Source organism: Manihot esculenta, chromosome 14 (genome assembly GCF_001659605.2).
Source record: "Manihot esculenta cultivar AM560-2 chromosome 14, M.esculenta_v8, whole genome shotgun sequence".
In the NCBI taxonomy this organism is placed as follows: domain Eukaryota; kingdom Viridiplantae; phylum Streptophyta; class Magnoliopsida; order Malpighiales; family Euphorbiaceae; genus Manihot; species Manihot esculenta.
In genome coordinates, this window is record NC_035174.2 from 4,229,065 (window position 1) to 4,249,962 (window position 20,898).

General features: G+C 33.7%; 2 protein-coding genes and 1 pseudogene across 5 annotated transcripts; 1 reads left to right on the top strand and 2 right to left on the bottom strand.

Annotated features, from left to right (window-relative positions):
• Positions 1-57: 57 nt before the first annotated feature.
• LOC110599810 (protein DEK) lies at positions 58-8,179 on the bottom strand. Of its 4 annotated transcripts, none has more exons than XM_043950232.1 (12): positions 7,336-8,179; positions 7,208-7,241; positions 5,959-6,038; positions 5,678-5,737; positions 5,386-5,499; positions 5,219-5,299; positions 5,048-5,119; positions 2,868-3,420; positions 1,796-1,893; positions 1,670-1,700; positions 1,393-1,581; positions 58-335 (listed from the first exon to the last, which is right to left on the bottom strand). In XM_043950232.1, the coding sequence occupies exons 1-11, from the start codon at positions 7,831-7,833 to the stop codon at positions 1,415-1,417; spliced, it is 1,788 nt and encodes a 595-aa protein (XP_043806167.1). In that variant the 5' UTR covers positions 7,834-8,179; the 3' UTR covers positions 58-335; positions 1,393-1,414. The 4 variants fall into 4 exon arrangements, with proteins under 4 accessions (XP_043806167.1, XP_043806166.1, XP_021592078.2 ...); XM_043950231.1 differs by having other exon boundaries at positions 58-338; XM_021736386.2 differs by lacking the exon at positions 58-335 and having other exon boundaries at positions 1,039-1,581; positions 5,386-5,496; positions 7,336-8,178.
• A 2,939-nt stretch (positions 8,180-11,118) lies between these two features.
• Positions 11,119-16,467, top strand: LOC110630686 (annotated as a pseudogene).
• A 1,590-nt stretch (positions 16,468-18,057) lies between these two features.
• On the bottom strand, positions 18,058-18,657 carry LOC110599813. Its single transcript, XM_021736391.2, has one exon. The coding sequence runs from the start codon at positions 18,655-18,657 to the stop codon at positions 18,058-18,060; it is 600 nt and encodes a 199-aa protein (XP_021592083.2).
• Positions 18,658-20,898: the final 2,241 nt, after the last annotated feature.

Here is a 20,898-nt window from a genome sequence, read left to right on the forward strand (position 1 = left end):
TCTTTCTTCATAAAACCAAAACAAGGGTGACTGGAAACAATTTGAAGAGACTATTAGTTGAAACTTTTCAATCTTAATTTTTCATTGTGGTTGAATTGAGGTAAATTCGACCCTGTCGAAGTAACAGAGATCAAAATATACATAGAATCTGGGTATCCCCAATGTCCCAAAGGGCACACCTACAAACCTTGCATCATGTGAGATAAGATCCGCCACGGTCCAAACGAGCAGTAGTTATGGAAACCACATAAACATTGTGTAAAATTGAAAATGAATCTCATCCGTGGATCTAAATTTACTAATCAAACTTGGCCATGCGACACAGGTGCCAATACCTGCTGAAAAGAGAACGGTGTCAGGTAGATAAAGATACCTAATAGTAATAACCAAATTCATCTAATCAAATTGGTTACGTATGAGCACCTTTTGATAAAATAAAATTAAAAATAATAATAAAAAAAAGAGCACCTCGGTTCCAAGCAGATTGAATTTTCAGGGGCAAAAGAATTTCAGCAATCATCAAGTTTTGGCAAAGCACAAGAAAACCTACATGATAAAGTCATTTCGTCCAAAGCAATGACAGTCCAAACAATTCAAAAGCTAAAATTCACCACCAGGGCAAGCTCCCTAGCTCACTAATGTTCAACTCAGAATTAATCGCGTTATTTCTCCCAAGAGCTCCAAAAATACATGATCCAAACCCAGGATTGTGCAACTGTTTGCTAACCTTTCTACTTGAAAAATAACCCAACCAAATATGGCTTTCTCAATATGGTGCTCTTACAAAGCAATAATGGTGGCATCCATAACACTAGATACATCTCTGGTGGCATAACATGAAACAATTCGTAGCACCATATTCTGCAGAATTATCTAATAATATCAAATTCCATCTAACAAGTCATCTAGTGTATAAGAGCATAGCCAATCTACCATCCCCACAACAGCCAAGGATCCAATTATTTATGACATGATGCTGTCAATTCAACTTATATAATTTACTTGGAGAAAACAAACAGTAACGCTCTACAAGCACCCTTTAAGTCGATCAACATTAGAGAGTTTCCATTCAATTAAATAAAGATAATCATTCACTGCTCATTTGTAAAGGAACAGTCAATAAATACATCTAACAGACAAATTTAATGAGAAGCTGAAGGGAATTTGGAGAGGCAGGGAACTGGGTAGAAAGTACTAAAAATTAAGGTCAGCTCAACACTACTTGTACGAAGAAAAGAGTTCCTAATACATATTGTACAAACCCTGTGGAGTATTTTCATCAGTAAACAGTCTTGCAATCCATATTGCAGTATTGGGTTTATCATCAACTGCCGTTGAACCCCCCCCCCCCTCCAAAAAAGGAGATGATCTCTGGAGAATGCATGGCCATACCTCCTGTTCCACAATGCTCAGGTTAAGCATCATCATCCCCATCTCCATCCTTGTCTGCATCACCACCAGCCTCAGCATTGTCATCAGCTTCCTCCCCTTCTTCCTCATCAGACATATTGTTTATCACCTCAGTGATAATATCCTTCACTTCGGCTTTTCTGTGCATAAGGTCTACACCAAAATGGGTACCTAATATGAAAACAATTACATGTATAATTAGCAGAGTTGCACCAGAAGTATGACAACAATTTAGACAATAATGAAAAATGAACAATACCAAGTTGTCTGAGGATATCAGATAAAGTTGCCTGCAGATTGATATGAACGGAAACTTTAGAGTTGAAATTACTAAAAAAATCTAACAATTAAAAATATTTGAGGCCAAGCAAAAGACAAGACTTACAGTATTGAAATCTACTTCCTTCAGAATATCTACTACAACTGCATACATATTCTCCCTACTCGGTTCCACCTTTGTCTTCCTGCCAGATTTGACTTTACCTAATTGTTGGACATAAAAATCAGTTGTTAAGCAACTGACATAATTACATCTGAAGAAGAGAGAGAGAGAGAGAACCTCTTATAAGTGAAAAAATATTGACAATTGACAATAAAAAATGCATGGGTAAAGTAACAGTAAGTTGACCATCAATCCACCATTAGTATAGGCTTGTTTCCAAGTATATGTAATTTAAACCTAGGAGGGGTCAGACGTGAAAATCATTGTACACATAGCAAGACATCTTTACCACAGTGCTGGAAACTTCATAATGCCGCAGCACTATTTTTCCCTTCAGAAGTCAGAAGCCCATGAAGACCTGGCATAGAAACATCTCATGCTACAAATATGACCTTCCACAAGTTGGCTGCTTTCTCAACCCTTTCTCATGTTTCAACTGCCTTTTTCCTTACTCCTTATAACTTACCAAGATAACAACTCACTCCTTTACTCATGCCTATTTCGAATTGTGGTCCAAAAATTTTCTTTAAATATTGTTGAAAAAAGCAATCGGAAAGGAAAAAAACGTTTTACTGCTTTGGAGTTTTAATGATAAAAACATGTCAAATCTAACTTAAAGCAAACATTTAATAGCCTCTAACAAATTTAAGCAAGTGTTATTTCAACAACTCCAAACTGCAATGTCAATTAGACCCTACTTCACATAAGAGCCTTTATAGTTCACCTTACTTTTCCATTCACTAAGTTGACTTGCAACAAGCTTCTAAAATTTGTTTCACATCCTTTCTCCTAACTTTCAAATATATATGCTTTATCTTTTCAAGTTCAATTATGAATATTTCCAGAAATAACTTGTGGAACCATCAGAATGCATAAGGATATTGAAAAAGCCCTATAAACAAAATAGATAACCAAAATGCAGAACAATATTGGCACACCTGTAACAGAGAGAAAGGTCACAACAGTAGGAAACTAATCGCATCAAAAAATAAAAAATAAAAAGAAAATACTTTACTTTGATCCTTTGTAGAAGCCTTTGATGGCAACTTGCTCAATTGTTTCTTGCTTGAGCCTTTCTCCTTGCTAGGCGCACTTCGGTCTGGACTTTCCTTTTCAACTTTCTGTTTCTTAGATGTAGATCCCTTTGATTTAGAATGTGAACCAGAGGTTCCATCAGTTTCTGTAGCAACTTGCTTTGACAATGAACCAGAAGATTTTTTGGCAGATTTTGCAGGAGTTTTCACAGATTTTGCCTGGGCACTTTTCTTGACAGATGTGACTTTGTCCTTGCTTTTTGCCCCTGATGAACTTTCTTTCACGTTTTTTTTGGATGCCTTCTGAGTGGGTGTTTGCTCCTTTGGTTCATCTTCCTCTTCCTCTGATTTGCTCTCCTCATGATCACTCTCTTCTTTTGCCACCGTCTCATTTTCTTCATCATCATCATCATCTTGAGAGTCATTTTTAGTATCCTTGGCATCTGGTGATTCAACCTTATCTTCGTCTTCATCTTCATCACCTTTTGATGACTGCTTCCGTTTCTCTCCAGATTGGGATGTCCGTCTTTGTTTCTTTGGAGCAAAGAATAATAACAATATAAGAGTCACATCAGAAAAACCAAGTACAAAACATGTAGCAGAAAGAAGAGGAAAAAAAAAGAGTAAATGACAGATAGAGGAAGCAGAATTAAATACTATTTGCCCTTGTTGAGGAAGGTTTCTATGATCTAAAGCATATATGTATATTTTTCTTTTCAATTAAAAATTGAGATTTGAGGAGTCTTATCACTGAATTAAACAACTCAACAGAAAGCAAGAACATGAGAAAGGTTGAATCATGCCAATCACCAGGAATAAATGCACCAATTTATGTTTGCAGGTACAAATTGAGGCAATTTCAAGAATTTAGCTTATAGACAAATATGTAGCTGAGGACATAGGCATTATGGCATGTACCAGCAACGAAGCAATAGTTCATCTATTTGTTTGCACATGCCTCCAACCATTTAGGCACATAAGAAAAGAAATTCAAGAGCAAATAAAATCTAGCTAATAACATAAAGATGAAGAATATAGAATGCATGTTATGCTGAAGGGCAAGGGGGCACAAAGTTGTTTAAATGAAGACTTTATATTTCCAGCCATCAGCAATGTACTCTACATGATACCATGATCACAAAATAAACCAGTTACACTCACTTTTTCCATTTAAGTAGCAACAAACAGGAAATTTACTTGAAAAGACAAACCATTGCATGTAGGGATCTTTTATGTGTTCCTTGCCTTCAACATTCCACATAGGTAACCAAAGTGTTTTCATTAAAAGATTTATGATAGGTTAAATTAAGTACTTAAAAGTACAAATTTCAAAGGCATACATGATGCTCAACTGTAACCAGAAGAAAAACAAAGGATTGTTAAATAAAAACAAGAGATTAGCTACAGCCCCTATACTCCAACTCTTCATTTTTCCATGACATACCCATGTCAACACCACACTTCATAGGATACAACACGAAATATGTGTCTGACATACATTCAGACTATAATTATTACTATATATCTACTTAGACTATAATTAACACTATATATCTTTACATTCTTTTATTCTAGTTTATTTTATATGACATAATGCACTCAAGCACCCATGTCTAAACTTAAATCCATATCCCTATATTTTCTATTTTGAAGGTTGACAAGTCAAACATAGGGATAGAAACCCATTTCTCCCACCCATATACAAGTCCAAGTAATATAGTTATACAGGCAATTGCAACATGTGGCCTTGAAAACTTGACATGATAAGAAGCCAATAATAGCATCATAAAGTAGAAGCAAAGAAGCTTAACAGGTTTCTTCTGCAAATTGAATGTGTGCCAAATGCTGAGTGAGGAACTACAGAAAGAGCAATGCAACAAGTCTTGAGAGTTACACAACTAGATAAACCTATAGTTGCCCATACAGCAAGACCATCAATTTCATGCATTTTAATTTATTATGAAACAACAAGGAGGCATCACAACTGCATACAGACAGATTGTAAAGATAAAGGAATTTCCACAATTTTTCACAAAATACCAATTAAGTTGTGCATCAACAGAGATATATGTGCATCATGAAAATATACACATAAATAATTTTAGCTAACTTATTTCATTATAATACTTTTCATTAACAGATAAAGTGCAAAACTAAGAACCTTGGATGGTGTGGCTGATGCTTCTCCAGGTGTTGCATTTCTGCCTGTTGAGACCTTACGCTTCTTACCTTTCTGAAATGACAATAAGCATCAAATTACACAACTCTCAGTTTAACAACGAAAACAGCATAATATTCTGGAATATGCCAAACAAGTTTTAAAATATAGAACCTGTTCCTTATCAGCAAGCAAAACATCGGTAGTAGCATGTGGTGATTCCAAGAACTCCAATAATTTTACAGTGAGTTCTTCCTGAAAACACAACAAATACAAGCAATGTTATTCTTTAAAAACTTTAAGCCACAAAAGGACATGGCATTTTGTGAAGAACTACAGACCTTTTTCACAACAGCCTTGTTTATTGGGATATTAAGCACATCACAAAAATCCACCAACTTTTCTTTAACACACTTGTCAAGCTTCTCCCTTACTTTCGCTTTCTGTTTTTCCTGCTACAAAGATGTGAGAAAAAAAAATGAAAAAGGGTTTTCCATGACAAATAATAGTTTAGCCAAGTGTTAAAGAATTAATGTTGAAGCCACTATCAACAATCATGCAATACACAAAAAATAAATGGAAGCATGTGCAAACAGCTAAAGCATGAAAAGGGTAAGCTTTCAGCCAGAACACCTCATTCTCAGCCCAAACATATCCCGAAAACTGGCCTATGTTTTTCTTCAAATTGTGAGCCTGAAACCACAAAAATAGCAATTTTAAAAGGAACAATCAATACAAACAGAAACAGGATAAATTACAGAAAAAGATAAAGTTTGTTATTAGTTCACACTTCACACAGAATTTGCATCTGTGCACTTTTGTGTTGTGAGTCTATAATCCACATTGCAGAAATGCAGAGACAAAGACCAATTCACATGAAATCAGACCCCAACAAAACCAAATTAATTGAGCACCTTCGCTTTCTTTCCAAAAAGTATGGTGTGAAGCATCTGCAGATTGTCATCAGGTTTTCTCTTGGACAACTTGAAAGCCACTGAAACAGTTCAAAATATCAGACAAAAAATAGGCCAGGGCTGCTATGACAGCAAAGTTGAGTAAAAGTATATAACATCATCAAACAAATCCTTTTTTTGGTCAAAGACTAGAATTATCTACTTATTTATATTATATGCATGAAAATCTGCACCTTATCAATTATCAAATGAAACTTAAACTAGCCTCAAGAGAAATGCGTTGATGCCAACAATAATATAGTAAAATGCAGGATAACAGTCAGAGTTCTAGGGTGCAAAAGACTGGGATTGGACAAAGTTCAAATGAGTTCTTAGGCTGCCATTTCTTGGGAACTTTAAAGATTACAAGCGAGCATGTCACAGCATAATTTTAACATGTCTTATTCAAAGTCAACCTCTAATCCACCCATTTCCCAAGTTCTTTGAGAGTTAACGCAAGATAAGAAGGTCATTTTGATTTATACATAGCCAGCTTGCAACTATCAAATGTTCTCCACCAAAATGGATTGGGAAATGCACAATCCAAAAAATAAAAATAGTACTTATGTTTTCTGTAATAGAAATGGCATCAACACACTCATGTTACATTTCATCATTAGTTGATCATGTGAATTGAAAAAAAGCCTAGAGTGACAGAAAAATTTCATGTTACAGTAATTTATTCATTAGAAAAATGACACTTTCCTAAAGTAACAAAGTGATTTATTTTTTATTTACATTTTGATAATGTGAATCAATTTCCAAATCCCTGTCATAATAACTATGTCCAGCATAACTCTGGTATCATCAAAATTGCAATTTTGTGCACCTAGTTACCATGACAAGTTTCACACACTGTAGACAAATAAGAAATGACTTTAGTAAATTATGATCTTTAAAGCAATTTCCTATCAGCTTCAATTGTTAGATTATAAGTCAAAGAAATGGCTGTTTCAAAAAAAAAAATGAAATGGTAAAATGCTAATAAAATCAAATTCCATAGAAGCCATCCCTGGATCCAGAACTATGTTCTCGATAACCTCAATTGGTGTGCCATCAGGCAAATCAGATGCAAGAAAGCAATCAGTTGAAGAAGATAGCACCACAAACCATCTCAGAGAACACTCAAACGGTAAATACTCCAAATAAATAGTTCAAAGGATGCAGAACAGTCAAGAGAAAATAAACCTAGAGTGCAATTGAGGAATACCATTTGGAATATCCTTAAGCTGTGTGCCACGTCCCTACAACCAAAGGAATTTGATCAAGAACAGTCTAATCCACGCTCACCATATGAAACATCCATATGTATACATACAAGAAACATGAATGATTTACCTTCTCAATTGACAATGGCTTGCTCGCTGATCTCCCAGGCTCTGGTGCAGAGTACCTTTCCACAGTCTTCCTCTCCCTGGTAGGTCTCTCACTGCTTGGAGTCACAGGCTCTCGGTCTTTCTTCTCGGTGGATTCTTTACTGTGTTTCTTCTCTGAATTTTTCTCAGTTTGCTTGCCAGACTCATTCTGCTCTTTCTTCGCAGAGCCCCTTCGGCCACCTCGCTTAGCTTTCGTGCTTACTTCTTCATGGTCCTCTGCAACCTCTTCCTTTTCCTCCTCTTTTTCTTTCTCTTCTACTAGTTCCTCTGGAGGTTCTTCATTTCCCTCAGAAACCTCTTCCGAATTACCTTCCTCCTCTTTCTTTTCAGCATCTATTGGTGATTGATCTTGATCCTTCTGTTCTTCATGTTTAGGCTCCTCTTTGTCCTCCACGGGAGCTTCTTTGTCCTCCAAGGGAGCTTCCTCGTCTGATTTCTTCTCTAGGGTTTCACTGGCCATGGTAGAGAGAAAAATTGGAACAGAGAACAACAGAAATAATAGAAGAAATTAAAACCCTAAGGCTAAGATTGGGGGGTTTTAGGTACAAAATACGTAGAGAGAGATCGCAGAGAGTGGTTTTTTGACCTTGGTGATGGTGAGTGTTATTTTGGGGATTCAGGAGTAGTTTCTTTTCTTTTTTTCCCTAAGGCGGGCTCCTCCAATTAGGAAATGGGAAAGGCGGGTTCAAACAAATTTCATGCCAAAATTGAAAGCGGGTTCTTTGGTTTTTTTTCTCCCGGCAATGAAAAGTTTTGGAGGCAAATCTTTCACCCCCAGAGCATCAGTACCCACTTTGTCCCATTTGGCTATTCTGTCTGTGCCCATCTGCTAATTTCTAACTACTTTTTTTAATACTTATCCTTAAACCATATTACTATGTATATAGTGTAATATTATATCCTATTAACATTAATGAGATTGAAACACAAAATTTCAATAACACTGAAAACTAAAATTTATAAGTTTTTTTTAATAATTTTCTAAAATTACGCTTAATGGTATAATATGTGTGAAAATTAAATTACACTCACCTAAATTTAATTTATATTAGTAATTAATTATTATTATTCGAATAAAATTTAAATTTGTTTAATTTTATATATTTTAATTAATAATTTATATAAAAACTATTTTTTATTAATAATTTTAATTTTTAAATAAAAATATATAAAAATAATAATAATGTTATTATAAAAAATATTTTTTATATTAAATTAATTATTTATATAAATAAATTAATTTAAACAGTATTATTTTTAAATTTAAATCAATCTTAAATCCGATTACAATTATTTAAATTCATTCTATTAAGATTAAGTCCAATAAAATATCTAAAAATATTCAATCCATTACCATCTCTATTTCTATTAACATTATATCATTATAAAACAAGTATAAAAATTTCAGTAATTTTCCTATTTAATCAATTAGTTAATCAACTTTTTCCTATATAGTAAACGTTGGTAACATCTGTATTTAAACAATTTTTGACAATTGAAATTAACTAAATTAATGTTTATGTAAATACACGAACACTGTAAATAAATAAACTGTATATATATGAATTTACAACTTTATAAAAATTATGGATAAATTAGCAAGGCTATTATTAAAAGGTTAAAGCAATATCGATGAAAAAAATATAGTATAACTCACAAGTCAATCTATAATAGAGTTTTCATTTATATTCACCTGTTTGCTTATATGACTAGGCATGATATCTCAATACATGTATAAATTCAATTTATACTCTCTAAGATGTTAGAAATGTCAACAAAAATAATTAAATATTTTAATCTTATAAATTAAAGAATGATGAATGATCTAGATCAACACGTGTATCTTTCCATGAATGAGAAAAACATATTTGAAATTATGTTTTAATTTTATTAAAAAAAATACATGAAATTTATTATTTAAGGTGATATTAAAAATAGTATTAATATTGAAAGCATATAAATTTTAGAACTTAAATTTCAATTGTGTAGATTTATTTTGTAATTAGAAGTTAATGTTAGTTAATTAGCACATTTAATTTAAAATTATTTCAAAACGTATTGTTTTGAATTTAATTTTAATGCTAACTAGAATTATAATCTATTTAATACATGTAAATTAAAATACAATAGAATTGAGTAGGATTGCAATGACGTAGGATAGGCATCATTCTCTCTTTCTACCCCAGCAGTGGAAATTCAAGTTCATGGCCAAATATTACTGCAAATATATTATTTTTTAATTTTATTTATTTGATTGATATAATATTAATTTTATGTAATAAATGGCAAAATCATGAAATTTTGTATTGTGTATATACACCTAATATTATTTTATTTTTATATTATTAAATATCTTAACTGAAATTATATTTTATTGAATATTTAAATATATAAACAATGTAATAATTAACTGTATTATTTACAGCTCATTCAATAAAATATAAAATATTTTAATTTATTGATAATTATATTATAAATAAATTTATTGATGAAACTCTAAAGGTTTAGAAAATAATAAAATTAATTGTTTTATAAAAATATTTTAATATTTTATAAAATTTAAAAATTAAAAAAATTTAATAAATGAGAAATACTTTTTATAATCAACTAGAAAAATTAAGTTATACGAAAAAAAAAACTTCATCTTGAAAAGAAAAAAAGTTATTTTATAGCATTTAAAAATTTTGTTAAAATCTATATGTAAATTTATTAATATATTTTTATTTTTTAAATTAAAATTGAATGATAAAAAATAAATTATATTATTAAAAAACATTTTTTATGATAAATATTTTTAATATTTTTTACATAAAAAATTTAAATATAAATTATTTGTTCACAAATAAACAGAATTTTATTATCAACTTAGTTTTGTCAATTTATAAAGTATTTATAGAATTTACAGTTCAATTAGCAATGTATTATTAAACTTTGGTTTTCAAATGAATTATTAATATACCAATAATTTACATTTACTTATTGAGTTTAGTCCAATTAATTAATAATTGTTTATTAATATTTTTTTTGAAGTAGTGTATATATTTAAGCTAAAAAATAATCTTAAGAAAATAATTTTTATATTTTTTAATATTTGAGACACTAAAAAAGTTAATAAATGGAAAATTTGTTTTAATTAAAACATTTTAAGAAAAATAATTTCATATTTTGATAACTTTATTAAGATATTTATATATAAATTTATTAATATATTTTATTTTATTATTAAATAATAAAAAATAAGTTATATAAATATCTGCATAGTTGAGATAGCATGGCTATCATCATCTTCTCCAACAAAAGGTGTCATGCTTTGCTCCTATAAGTGGATCTCAAGGTAGAGCTTTGTATACTGAGGTGCTGAGCTCTCCTGTTGCATCTCCAAATGCACATTATGGTTTTGCTAAGTTCATAAATTTGGCTCCCACTGATCTGTGTTTGGCAATATGTGTGGGTTTGACAATTACTGTGGTAGTTCATACGGAGTCCTCCCAGACAATTGATTTATAGAAAATATGTTGCTCCTAGTTTCATAAAGTGTCTTTATAGTTGGTTTGGGTTTCTTTGATTTAATTTGTTGGATTGATTTAACTGGATTGATTATTGCCTTATGGAATCATCTATGTGCATATTTTTCTCCCCCTTTTTTTTTTTTTTTTTTTTTTTGTGTTAAAATAGACCACCACCCAATTTCCAATTACAAATATTGCAATTTCCGAGCAAATTAATAGCGGGAATCAGCTCGCCTACCACCAGGTCCATTATGGAGACAGCCTATGACGGCCCTGATCCTAGACAGGCCCGGCCAGAACAACCAGAGCTTGATCTCTACACCATCCCTAGCTACTCCAGTAAGTCGCTGCATCTCTCCTGTTTGTGTCCTTAAATCAAAATTTTGCAGAAGAACCTCAGAACTTTTTTTTTGTAATTCCCTCTTTTGTCGACGAAACTGAAAGGGCCGGATTGAGAGAGTTCTTCGATGGAAGCTCAATCACAAGAACTCCTAAAGTTTATAAAGAATATAGGGACTTTATCATCAACAAGTACCGTGAAGATCCTTCTAGAAGGCTCACTTTCACGGAGATTCGCAAATCACTGGTCGGCTAAGTTACATTGCTACACAAGGTGTTTCAATTCTTAGAGCAGTGGGGATTGATAAACTTCGGTGCCAAGTCGACTCGATACGATGATTTGGAGAAGGAGGAAGCGGAGAAGTTTAGGGTTGAGGACGGGCCATCGAATGGCGTCAGGGTGGTAATTATGCCGAACTCCGTGAAGCCGCTTTCGGTGCCGCAAAATGCGGCTGGTAATGCGGAGGTTGTTGAGAATGAGTTGAAATTGCCTCCTTTGACTTCCTATTCGAATGTTTTTTCAGAGCAGGGGAGACAAAAAGGATTTGTGTGTGGGAATTGCAGTGGCAGTTGTGATTCAGGACGATACGAATATACTAAGTTATTCGAAACTGTCTTCATTTTCAGTCTTAGATGGCCTTGAGTTAACATATCGTCTAATCTCATTAACTTTTGTTCCTTGGGTACTGTAAAATTTGTTATTTTCTTATATGTTTATATTATGTGTTTTTTTCTTTTTATCGATTATTCAATCTGAGGTTCATTTGCACTATTCAAATTCTTAGCATATACTAGGTGGGTTGGTGCACCTATTGAACTCTTCATTGTATCTGATTGGATGATTCTTTAAGCATAGTGACCATCAATTTGGCAGTGTTTTTATACCTTTGTTACTCTTCGAGGTTGCTACATCTCAACTCTCGATCTAGTCTGGTTAGGGAGAACATTAGCTTAGTATTTTGTATAAATACTTTTAGGGTGCCTATGTGAATGTTAGTCTGTCTGGAAAATGCTTTGCTTCCCTGATTAAGATTGCCTGTTCGACACTATTCACGTGCTATTTGCTTGTCCATGTGGGAGTTTTAGGTGATTTAGCATGTGTAACTTTGTGCAACTGAACCAACCAAGTGAAAATTTAATTGGATTTGTGGAGCGCATTTTGCTTGTGGCTCCTTTCCTTTTTGCAACTATATGCTTGGAAGCATTGAATCTCTTCTATGTTTTGTTTCTTGATGGTGAATTTGCCTACATTATTTTATTAATTTCCATGCATTTCACTTTGTTATAACAATTACATCTGCAGGGTGATTACATACTTTGTATCAGATGTTTCAAAGGTGGAAGTATTGGAGAAAACAAGTCCAAGGATTGTTTCAAATTGAATGACTGTGTTAATAGCAGCAGTACACATGAAGCTGTCTGGACTGAGACAGAGGCTTTACTTCTTTTAGAATCTGTTCTGAAACATGGAGATGATTGGGATCTTGTTGCTCAAGATATTCAAACCAAGACCAAACTTGATTGCATTTCTAAGCTAATTGAGCTGCCATTTGGGAACCTGATTTTGAGTTCTGCATGCAGAAATGTGAATTCTAGTGGACTGAGAGGGAGTATAAACAACTCACAGCAACCATTATCTTCAACTTTACATCAAAATACAGTAAAATGTGAGGATCTAATGCCTAAGCAGACAAATGTGAATGGACAGAATGGAGATGCTCTGGATGAAGGTCCTCCATTGAAAAGAAAATGCATTGCTTCTCTTTCAGGTGCTGGTAGTTCTTTGATGAAACAGGTAGGAAGCATTGATTATAACTACCATCAATTGAAAATTTGTACCTAGACATCTTCTGTAGATAAAATAAGTATTTGTATTTGGTTTATGTTTTTGTCATAACTGGATGCATGAAATGTTTTTCAAAGGAATTGATATACCTTTCCTTCTTTTATTATGATTGAAATGAGTTGCTATATTGAACTACTTAGCCTAATCTCAAACTTGTTCTGGTTGGCTTTATGATGGGTATGTTTCTTCCATGTCACTGGTTTTAGGTCATATGTTTACGACAAACTATTTATGTTTATGCTGTTCCTTATTTTCATATTTTTTTTTATATAATTCTGAATTTTAGACTTTAAAAAATAGAATTTTTGCAGATCAGTTCAGGTAGTGTCTCTGTACTTTGAGACTGTCTGCCTATCCTAACACATCTAGTGCAGATGATAATATGATATATTATGCAAGATGGTCATAAACAACTCATGGAATTGAAAGCAAATATGTACTGGAAACCATCTCTTTGTACCAGCTTTCTGCCACCATTCTCATTCATGTCTCTTTAAGTTTTCACAGCTTTATTAGTTCAAAACTATCCTTTTCCATTACCCACCACCACCTCCATCACCAGGACCCAAAATATGGTCTAAGAAGTCTTGAAAATATTCATACTTCTTAATTGATGTCTTGGAAGGCTCTAAGCAAATTGAATATCACATGACTTGTATGATGATAGGAGTGCTCTTGTTGCTCAATAAAGGCTAAGGAACCATAATGATCAAGTGAGGCCTGTAAACTGTTTGCTGAAATTCCTGAATAGAAATGTTGTTAATCTGAATCAGGTGAGGACCTGCCAAATTCATGATCCATGGACCAAGTGATTATGGTCTTGATTTGGAATTGATACACATGAATGAAGCTAAATTATTGTTTATTAATTAGAGCTATTATTACTGTTGGTGGTAAGCTTGGTAATTTGGTACCTCTTGAGATAGAGAAGAACTGGGCAACTTGCTGTAAATGTAATGTTGGTATGTTCTCTAATGGTCATTATCCTTTCTCATCATTGGTGTGATGTGCTGCTGTGCATGATTGGGCATTTCACTGCAGAATCAAATAATATTGTTAGGTACTAGGATAAGAGTTTCAGTAGATGCTACCAATCCTAGTGTGTATATGGACTTAATTATGATGTGTTTTTTGATGCAGATTGCTCACTTTATGTAGCTATCTTATGTTTTGTGAGATATGATCCACAAAATTTCTATTAGGTAGCTCTTATTTCAACCATAACTGGCCCAGATATTGAAGCTGTTGCAGCTGAGGCTGCTGTTGCAGCACTTTGTGATGAAACCTCATGTCCAAGGGAGATTTTTGATGGCAAGTGTGATTTTCCAACTAATGGGTCGTGGTCTCCTACTGTCCATTCCGAGCCAGAAAGGTGACTTAATTGTAAAATTCTCATCCTCTGATGCTCATAAGCATTTTTTTTTTGCTTCTGATTCTTTGCTAAAAGTTTTTCTTTTTTACATTTCTTTTGTAGGGTCCATCAAGTTGAAGACTCAGAGGTAAAGGAGAGGTTCATCCAATTAGGTAATTGCAGTTGTGCAAAGGATCTGGATGATATCCTGGGGATAATTAAGGGATAATGGAGTTTCCTATTCTAAGATTTATCAGATATGCCTTCATACTACTGTAGTGTTTTCGTTTAGTCATTAGTAGAAGTTCTATTGTGATTTTTTTCCTTGTATCAACCTTATTAGGAGCATATGTTATTTCTGTTAGTAGCTTCTTTAATGTTTGCATGTCTCTTTTCCTTTGTTAATACTGCATACTTGTTAATCATGGATCTCTCTCTTTTTCAGAAACTCAGGAGACATCTCCACGGCTGAAAGACATACCTCTAACTTTGCGACTTAGAACTGCAATTGTGACAGCTCTTGGGGCAGCTGCTGTACATGCCAGACTCTTGGCTGATATGGAAGACCAAGAAATTGAAATTTTGGTGACAACCATGGTTGAGACCCAGGTAGACACCAGTTAGCTGTTTCTATTTCTATGTTCTAGATTCTATGATGGAAAACTTGCTTTTTTTGAGGCATGCAGTAGCAATTGTTAATGTATGTTGTTTGCATGGATGCATTAATAGTTGAAGAAATTGCATTACAAAATGAAGCATTTCGACAATCTGGAGCTCATAATGGAGAAGGAATATGCTGAACTGGAGGATTCAAATTAGGGATGGCAACGGATCGGGTATTTTCGGGTACCCGATCCGACCGAATCCTAATAGAACGGATTTGTGTAGTTATAATCGGGTTTGGGATGGGTTCGGATTTTAAAAATAATACCCATTGCGGGATCGGATCAGATTCAGGTTTTTATGTACAGTGTACCCACTACCCGAACCCGTTTATATAAATAATTAATTTAATATAAAAAATATATTTTACAACAATATTTATAAATTTTTTTAATATATTTTCATTTAAAAATTTGAATTTAAATATTTTTTAGAAATATTAGATTTTTTAAATGAAAATTATTAATGAAAAATATATTTTATATAAATTATTAATTAAAATATATAAGATTAAACGGGTTCGGGTTTTATTTGGATAATAATAATCGGGTTTGGGACGGATTCGGATAGTTTAAATTAATTTTTAATCGAATTCGGAACGGGTTCGGATATTACTAATATAAATCGGGTTCGGGTTCGAATAGTTTAATTTTCGCAGGTACCTTACCCGTTTTCATCCCTAATTCAAATGAGTCATTGATTGAGGAGCGGATCATTGTCTTAGAGTGCAATTACTGCTGGCATGCCTAAATGGAGGGATCATATGCCTGCGAAATCGTACTGGTAGTTTATTTTGATGTTGGTAATGTGTTGTGAAGAAGTAGCAAAATGAACAAGATCTAGCATTGTTTTTTCTGGTTACTGTTGTGTAAAGTCCAGTTTTCCAGTGTATTGAATGTCTTGATCTCAATTAACTTAATTTCTAATCAGGCTGAGGAGCATAAACTTGTGCGATGTTAATCTTTGTGCAGTATTTAATTTTTACTTTAAATATTGCAAGCATGCAAATTGGTGCTGTGCTCATTACTCCATTGTTAGGTCATTCTTTCACTTGAAAGTAACAAAAAGAATTAGAAATACAGAAGGTTGCCATAGCCTTATGGAGCAGACTGATTTTCCTTGACGAAAATGAAGATAAATACAAAAATGGGAGCAAACGCAATGTAGCGCAAGAGAACTATGATCGAGTAGCGGAAGTGGAGACACCAGTATATAAATAAAGGAGCAAATTAGTAAGAAACTCTATTCATTTTTTCCCCCAAGGTGTAGATGCAGTCAATAATCAGTTTGAATGACAATGAATTTATTTTCATATATGTATTTTTTTATTTATTGGAATTCATTTTTGAATCAATGGATCGAGCGTGTGTTTGTTGTTCCTTGTTATTTCTGAAGTTTTATCAATTCAGGATTAACCAATTTTGCTTTACTTTCCTATAAGCATCGTCAAAACGTGATATTTGATAGATTTCATGTAGCATGAGTTATTTATAAAAAAAGAATTTAAATAAATTATTATTAAAGACTCATTTGAAACTGCTGCACTGGACACTGGTTTATAAAAAATAAAGGTACAACTTAAAATTTTATAAGCCTACCATAATTAATTGAATTCAGTTTTTACTAGTAATCAACCAATTATTTCTTTACATCAAGTTCAACCAAAAAGTTAAGGATTTGTGGCTTCAATTTCCATTTCACTATTTTCTTAAAAATCTTAAATTGCATTTTCTTTGGCTTTCCAGTATCTATAAAATGAGCACAGTAAACAATCTGCTTCAAAAAGTATGGCTTGTGGCAAGCGATCTTAGTTAAAAAATGAATTTTTCATTCCGTGAACTATATTAAATTTTTGCGAAATTTTTTTATTTCAAGTAAGGTTGATAGACAAAATTATTCACTGCTAATGCCCTCACCATGCGAATTTCTTAGCCCCAGTCATATCAAGAATTTTCCTGCTCGGCGCTTCTGCATGGCCTATTCAGATGGAGAAATCGACAACTCCATTCAATCCCATCAGGACGAACCTGCCTGTCTGTAACATCCGCGCTAAAGATGAAAGTAAAAGAACCCAGAGGAGGAACTTGTCAAGAAGCAACAATGGCGGTAAGACTTGAGAAGATGGTATCCTGGCTTTTTTTTGCCGCTTCCCTATACTCTCTTTCTGCCTTTTTCAGAATAATCAGTAAATTATCGATACCGTAATCGGTGAGAATTGAAAGGGTGAGGACGATGATGGGCATCGCACAACCGACACGTTTTGTCATTACATTAGCTTTGCACTTGGAAATTACGTTTTTTTTCCTTCCCTTGTAAGCTTTTTTTCTGAAGCATCAAATCTAAGCATCTACACTACAGCTACGTGAGACTACATAGGTGTGTGTTTCAGTTCTAGAATGGTCACCAAAGTAGCTCCACTCATTTGGGAAACATCTTTCTTGTGGTTCCAGTCTTTAAATGCTTGAGAATGAAAAGGATATATTGTTGGGGGAAGGGGTGGGGAGGTTATTAGCTTTATTTGGGCTGTCTAGATGTTTGGTCTATTGCTTGAATGAACAGAGAGCAGTTGGGATTCAAGAAAGTTCTTTAATTTCAAAAGTAGCATCAAAGGTTTAATCTATCTCCCTGTGGAGGACCTGTTAGGATCCTTTTCGAAATTAGATAAGGCTTATACAATATACAGAGTACAAACCATTTATCTATATCATCTGAAAGAGGGAAACCGTGCTTCATATGCTTCCATGATTGTTAATACTAGGATATACATAAATTCAAGCTATGATGCTTTCTCAATCCAAAGGTCTTGTATATTAACAGCTAATTGCTTCAATGCTCAGTAGAATGCAAACAAGAAAAGAATCCCAGTGTGAAATCTACATCCAAACCACCAATTATGCTGTTATTCTATCCTTCCACATATGTTGTAATTCTATTTCGCCCCGATATTTATGGCATTTACTTCTTTTTATGTTACTCTTAAGCAAGTAGCAGCCTAGCTTCCAGCCTCCTTTGCCTGTTAACCCTGGCAATGAAATCGTCAGCCCTTTTGTTCAACTCCTCAGCAGGCAAACTAAGCTCCTCTTCTGCATTTAAATCCTCTCTTTGGTTCTCCACTTCTAGTTTTGTCTCATCCCAAACTTTCACTTCAAATTTTCTTCCTCCACAAGTCTTGCTAGCGTTTTCTTTAAACAATATCTCCCCTCTTCTCTCTTTCTTCTCCATAAGGCTGGAAGAAGCTTGGAGGCCTCTTTTTCGGTTAATATACTCATCATAGTACACATCAGCAGCTGCTGGAAGAGAGTTTGAAGCAAAGAACTTGGATTCCCCAATGAGGAGAATGATAATGAGATTGCCAACTACAAAAATAAACTTTGCACTGAGGAGAACAGAACTAATTTTTGGAATAGAGACAAAGAGATAGAGCTTGGTGGAAGAAAATAGGGAGGGGAACCATAAGGGGGAAGTACAGAAAAGACTAGAAGTTAACAGTATCACATGCAGGAAAAACCTGTCAATTATTTGATGCATCTTGGACCTCTTAACTGCATGAATCTTTCGGAGCTGGATAAGATCCATTTCAGTGAGTTGTTTTGAGGAGCTGTTAGGTGGAGTTTGATAGCAAGTTTCGAAATTTCTCTATCCTTTGGAAATGGATCAGAGGAAATTCTGGGGAAAGAGATCAGAGGCAAATATCAAAGAAAAATATTAGAGAATTGCCATCTGGCTGAAAAGAAGGCATTGTAAATACTAAATTATATAGTGTAGGAAAAGAGGTTAATTTGGTAATATTTACCCGTTGCTACTGTTTATTTTTTTTTGAGCACGGGTCTGATGACTTTAATACTTTATGAAAAGCTATGCGAGTTTGATTGGTGTGTATTAGTTACTTTTTCGTTTGGCTGTCTGCTTTCCACTTGGTGATTTAAGTTATTTGTCTTAAAAATAATATCAAGGATATCCAAGGTAGCAATTTCCTCTCTATTCTATTTTCAGGACAGAGTGGAAAACTGGAAATGTGTCATTCAGAGGATTTTATTTCTCATTTACCAACTGGTACCTTTAGCTTTGATTGGTACTGAGAGCCATTAAAGTTATGATATTCATAAATTTTAAAAACTAGTCTTAGAAATACTTGCCAAAAGGCAGCAAAGAATAGTTGCTTAAGATCAAGGAAGCAGAATGCATCTTATGACTGACACAGTGAAAGGGGAATAACATGTATTAGAGGTGGCTCATGTTGGGTTCTCGGATTTGCTTTACTGATTGTGCTAATGTATCATTTCCTCTACTGTGTGGTAAAGTCTCAGCAAAGCCTTGGTGGAGCAGAGTATAGATATAATAGATACTCCTCATTTCAGCATATTAAAGGAAAACCAAGGAAAAAAAAAGATGAGTGTTCTCTTTTTCTTTCTAGGTGCTCATTGGAAGAGAAGTGGGTGTTTGCTTAATGTGGCTGTTTAGCTTTTCCTTTCATAATTGTGCATTGCGTTGAGTGGACATAAAAGAATAGGCACTAAGTAGGGAAGAGCATATCTCGGTTTAAATTGAGAAATCGATCTGAATCGACTGATTTCAGTTGAATAGTTCGGTTATGCAAAACATTCGATTTGATTCGATTAATATTTTTCAGATTATTCGATTTTCGATTTAATTCGGTTTAAACATGTTAAATAACTGACTAACCGAACTAACCGATTTTACTATATATTGTTATACTAACTTTTATTCAACTCAACCAATAATTTAAACCCAACCTTTTTTTCTTTCCTTACTCAACCCGACCAATAGCCTAAATTCAAACGTATTAAATTTGCAAACTTCAGTTTTGATATAATCGAACTGAACCAAACCAATTTTTATCGGTTTAATTTAGTTTGATTATATCTTAATAATCGATTTGATTCAATTTTTAATATTTTAAAATTTAATTTTTGGTTTTTTCAATTCCGTTCGGAATGAGCGGACGGCACAGCCCTGGGTACCGGACAGAGGAAATGGGATATTCTTAAAGTCGCTGGCACAGTAAAGTCTTGTTTGCATATTGAACAGCACGAGCGGAAAATTAAAATTCTTAATGATACACTAAAGCCCTGGTTTAGAATCTAGTTCCCTTTTTGCTCTGGTCTCCAGAAATGGTACTGGTTTCAAATTTTATGATTTCTAGCTGAAATAAGTTTTAGGAACCATTGGACTTAAATCTCAACATTCCTCGTTCTTTCGATTATGGAAAAGGTAAAATAATATGATAAATATTGCCAGGGTGTTTACGATCATAGATGTTTACACTTCTCAGGTTTATTGTCCATTGTCTTGTTTACAGAAATCATAAAACTTGCAAGCTTACTTTCTCGGAAAGGCTGCTATGGTATGTGGATCCACACAGAGACTAGACACAAACAATCGCCATTTTCTAAAAAAGATTTAACAAAACACAAATATCATTGATAGTATACAATTTTTTGTTGGAAGTAGATAAAGTTATCACAGTAAGCAGCGTCTTGAAGCCCATAAATGAACCAACTTCTTCAATCGAAAAGAAAAGCATTCATACATTTTCTTGTGTTTGATGTCTGCACTTGCTATAGCGAATCACTATGAACCTGTCTACATTTGCACAACCCTATTGATGTTTGCATTTTCTTGTTATCTTGCAAATGGTGTAAAATATTACTTCAAATTTGTCATTGTATGCAGCTTTCTCTAGAGGAACCCTTTGCGCAATCAGTTTCAATGAGGAAGCAAGGGTTAGTGTTGGTTCAATTGTGAGTGGGTTGGTCAAGTGCTGATTTTGGTCTGGTTTTTAGGAGGACACCGGTG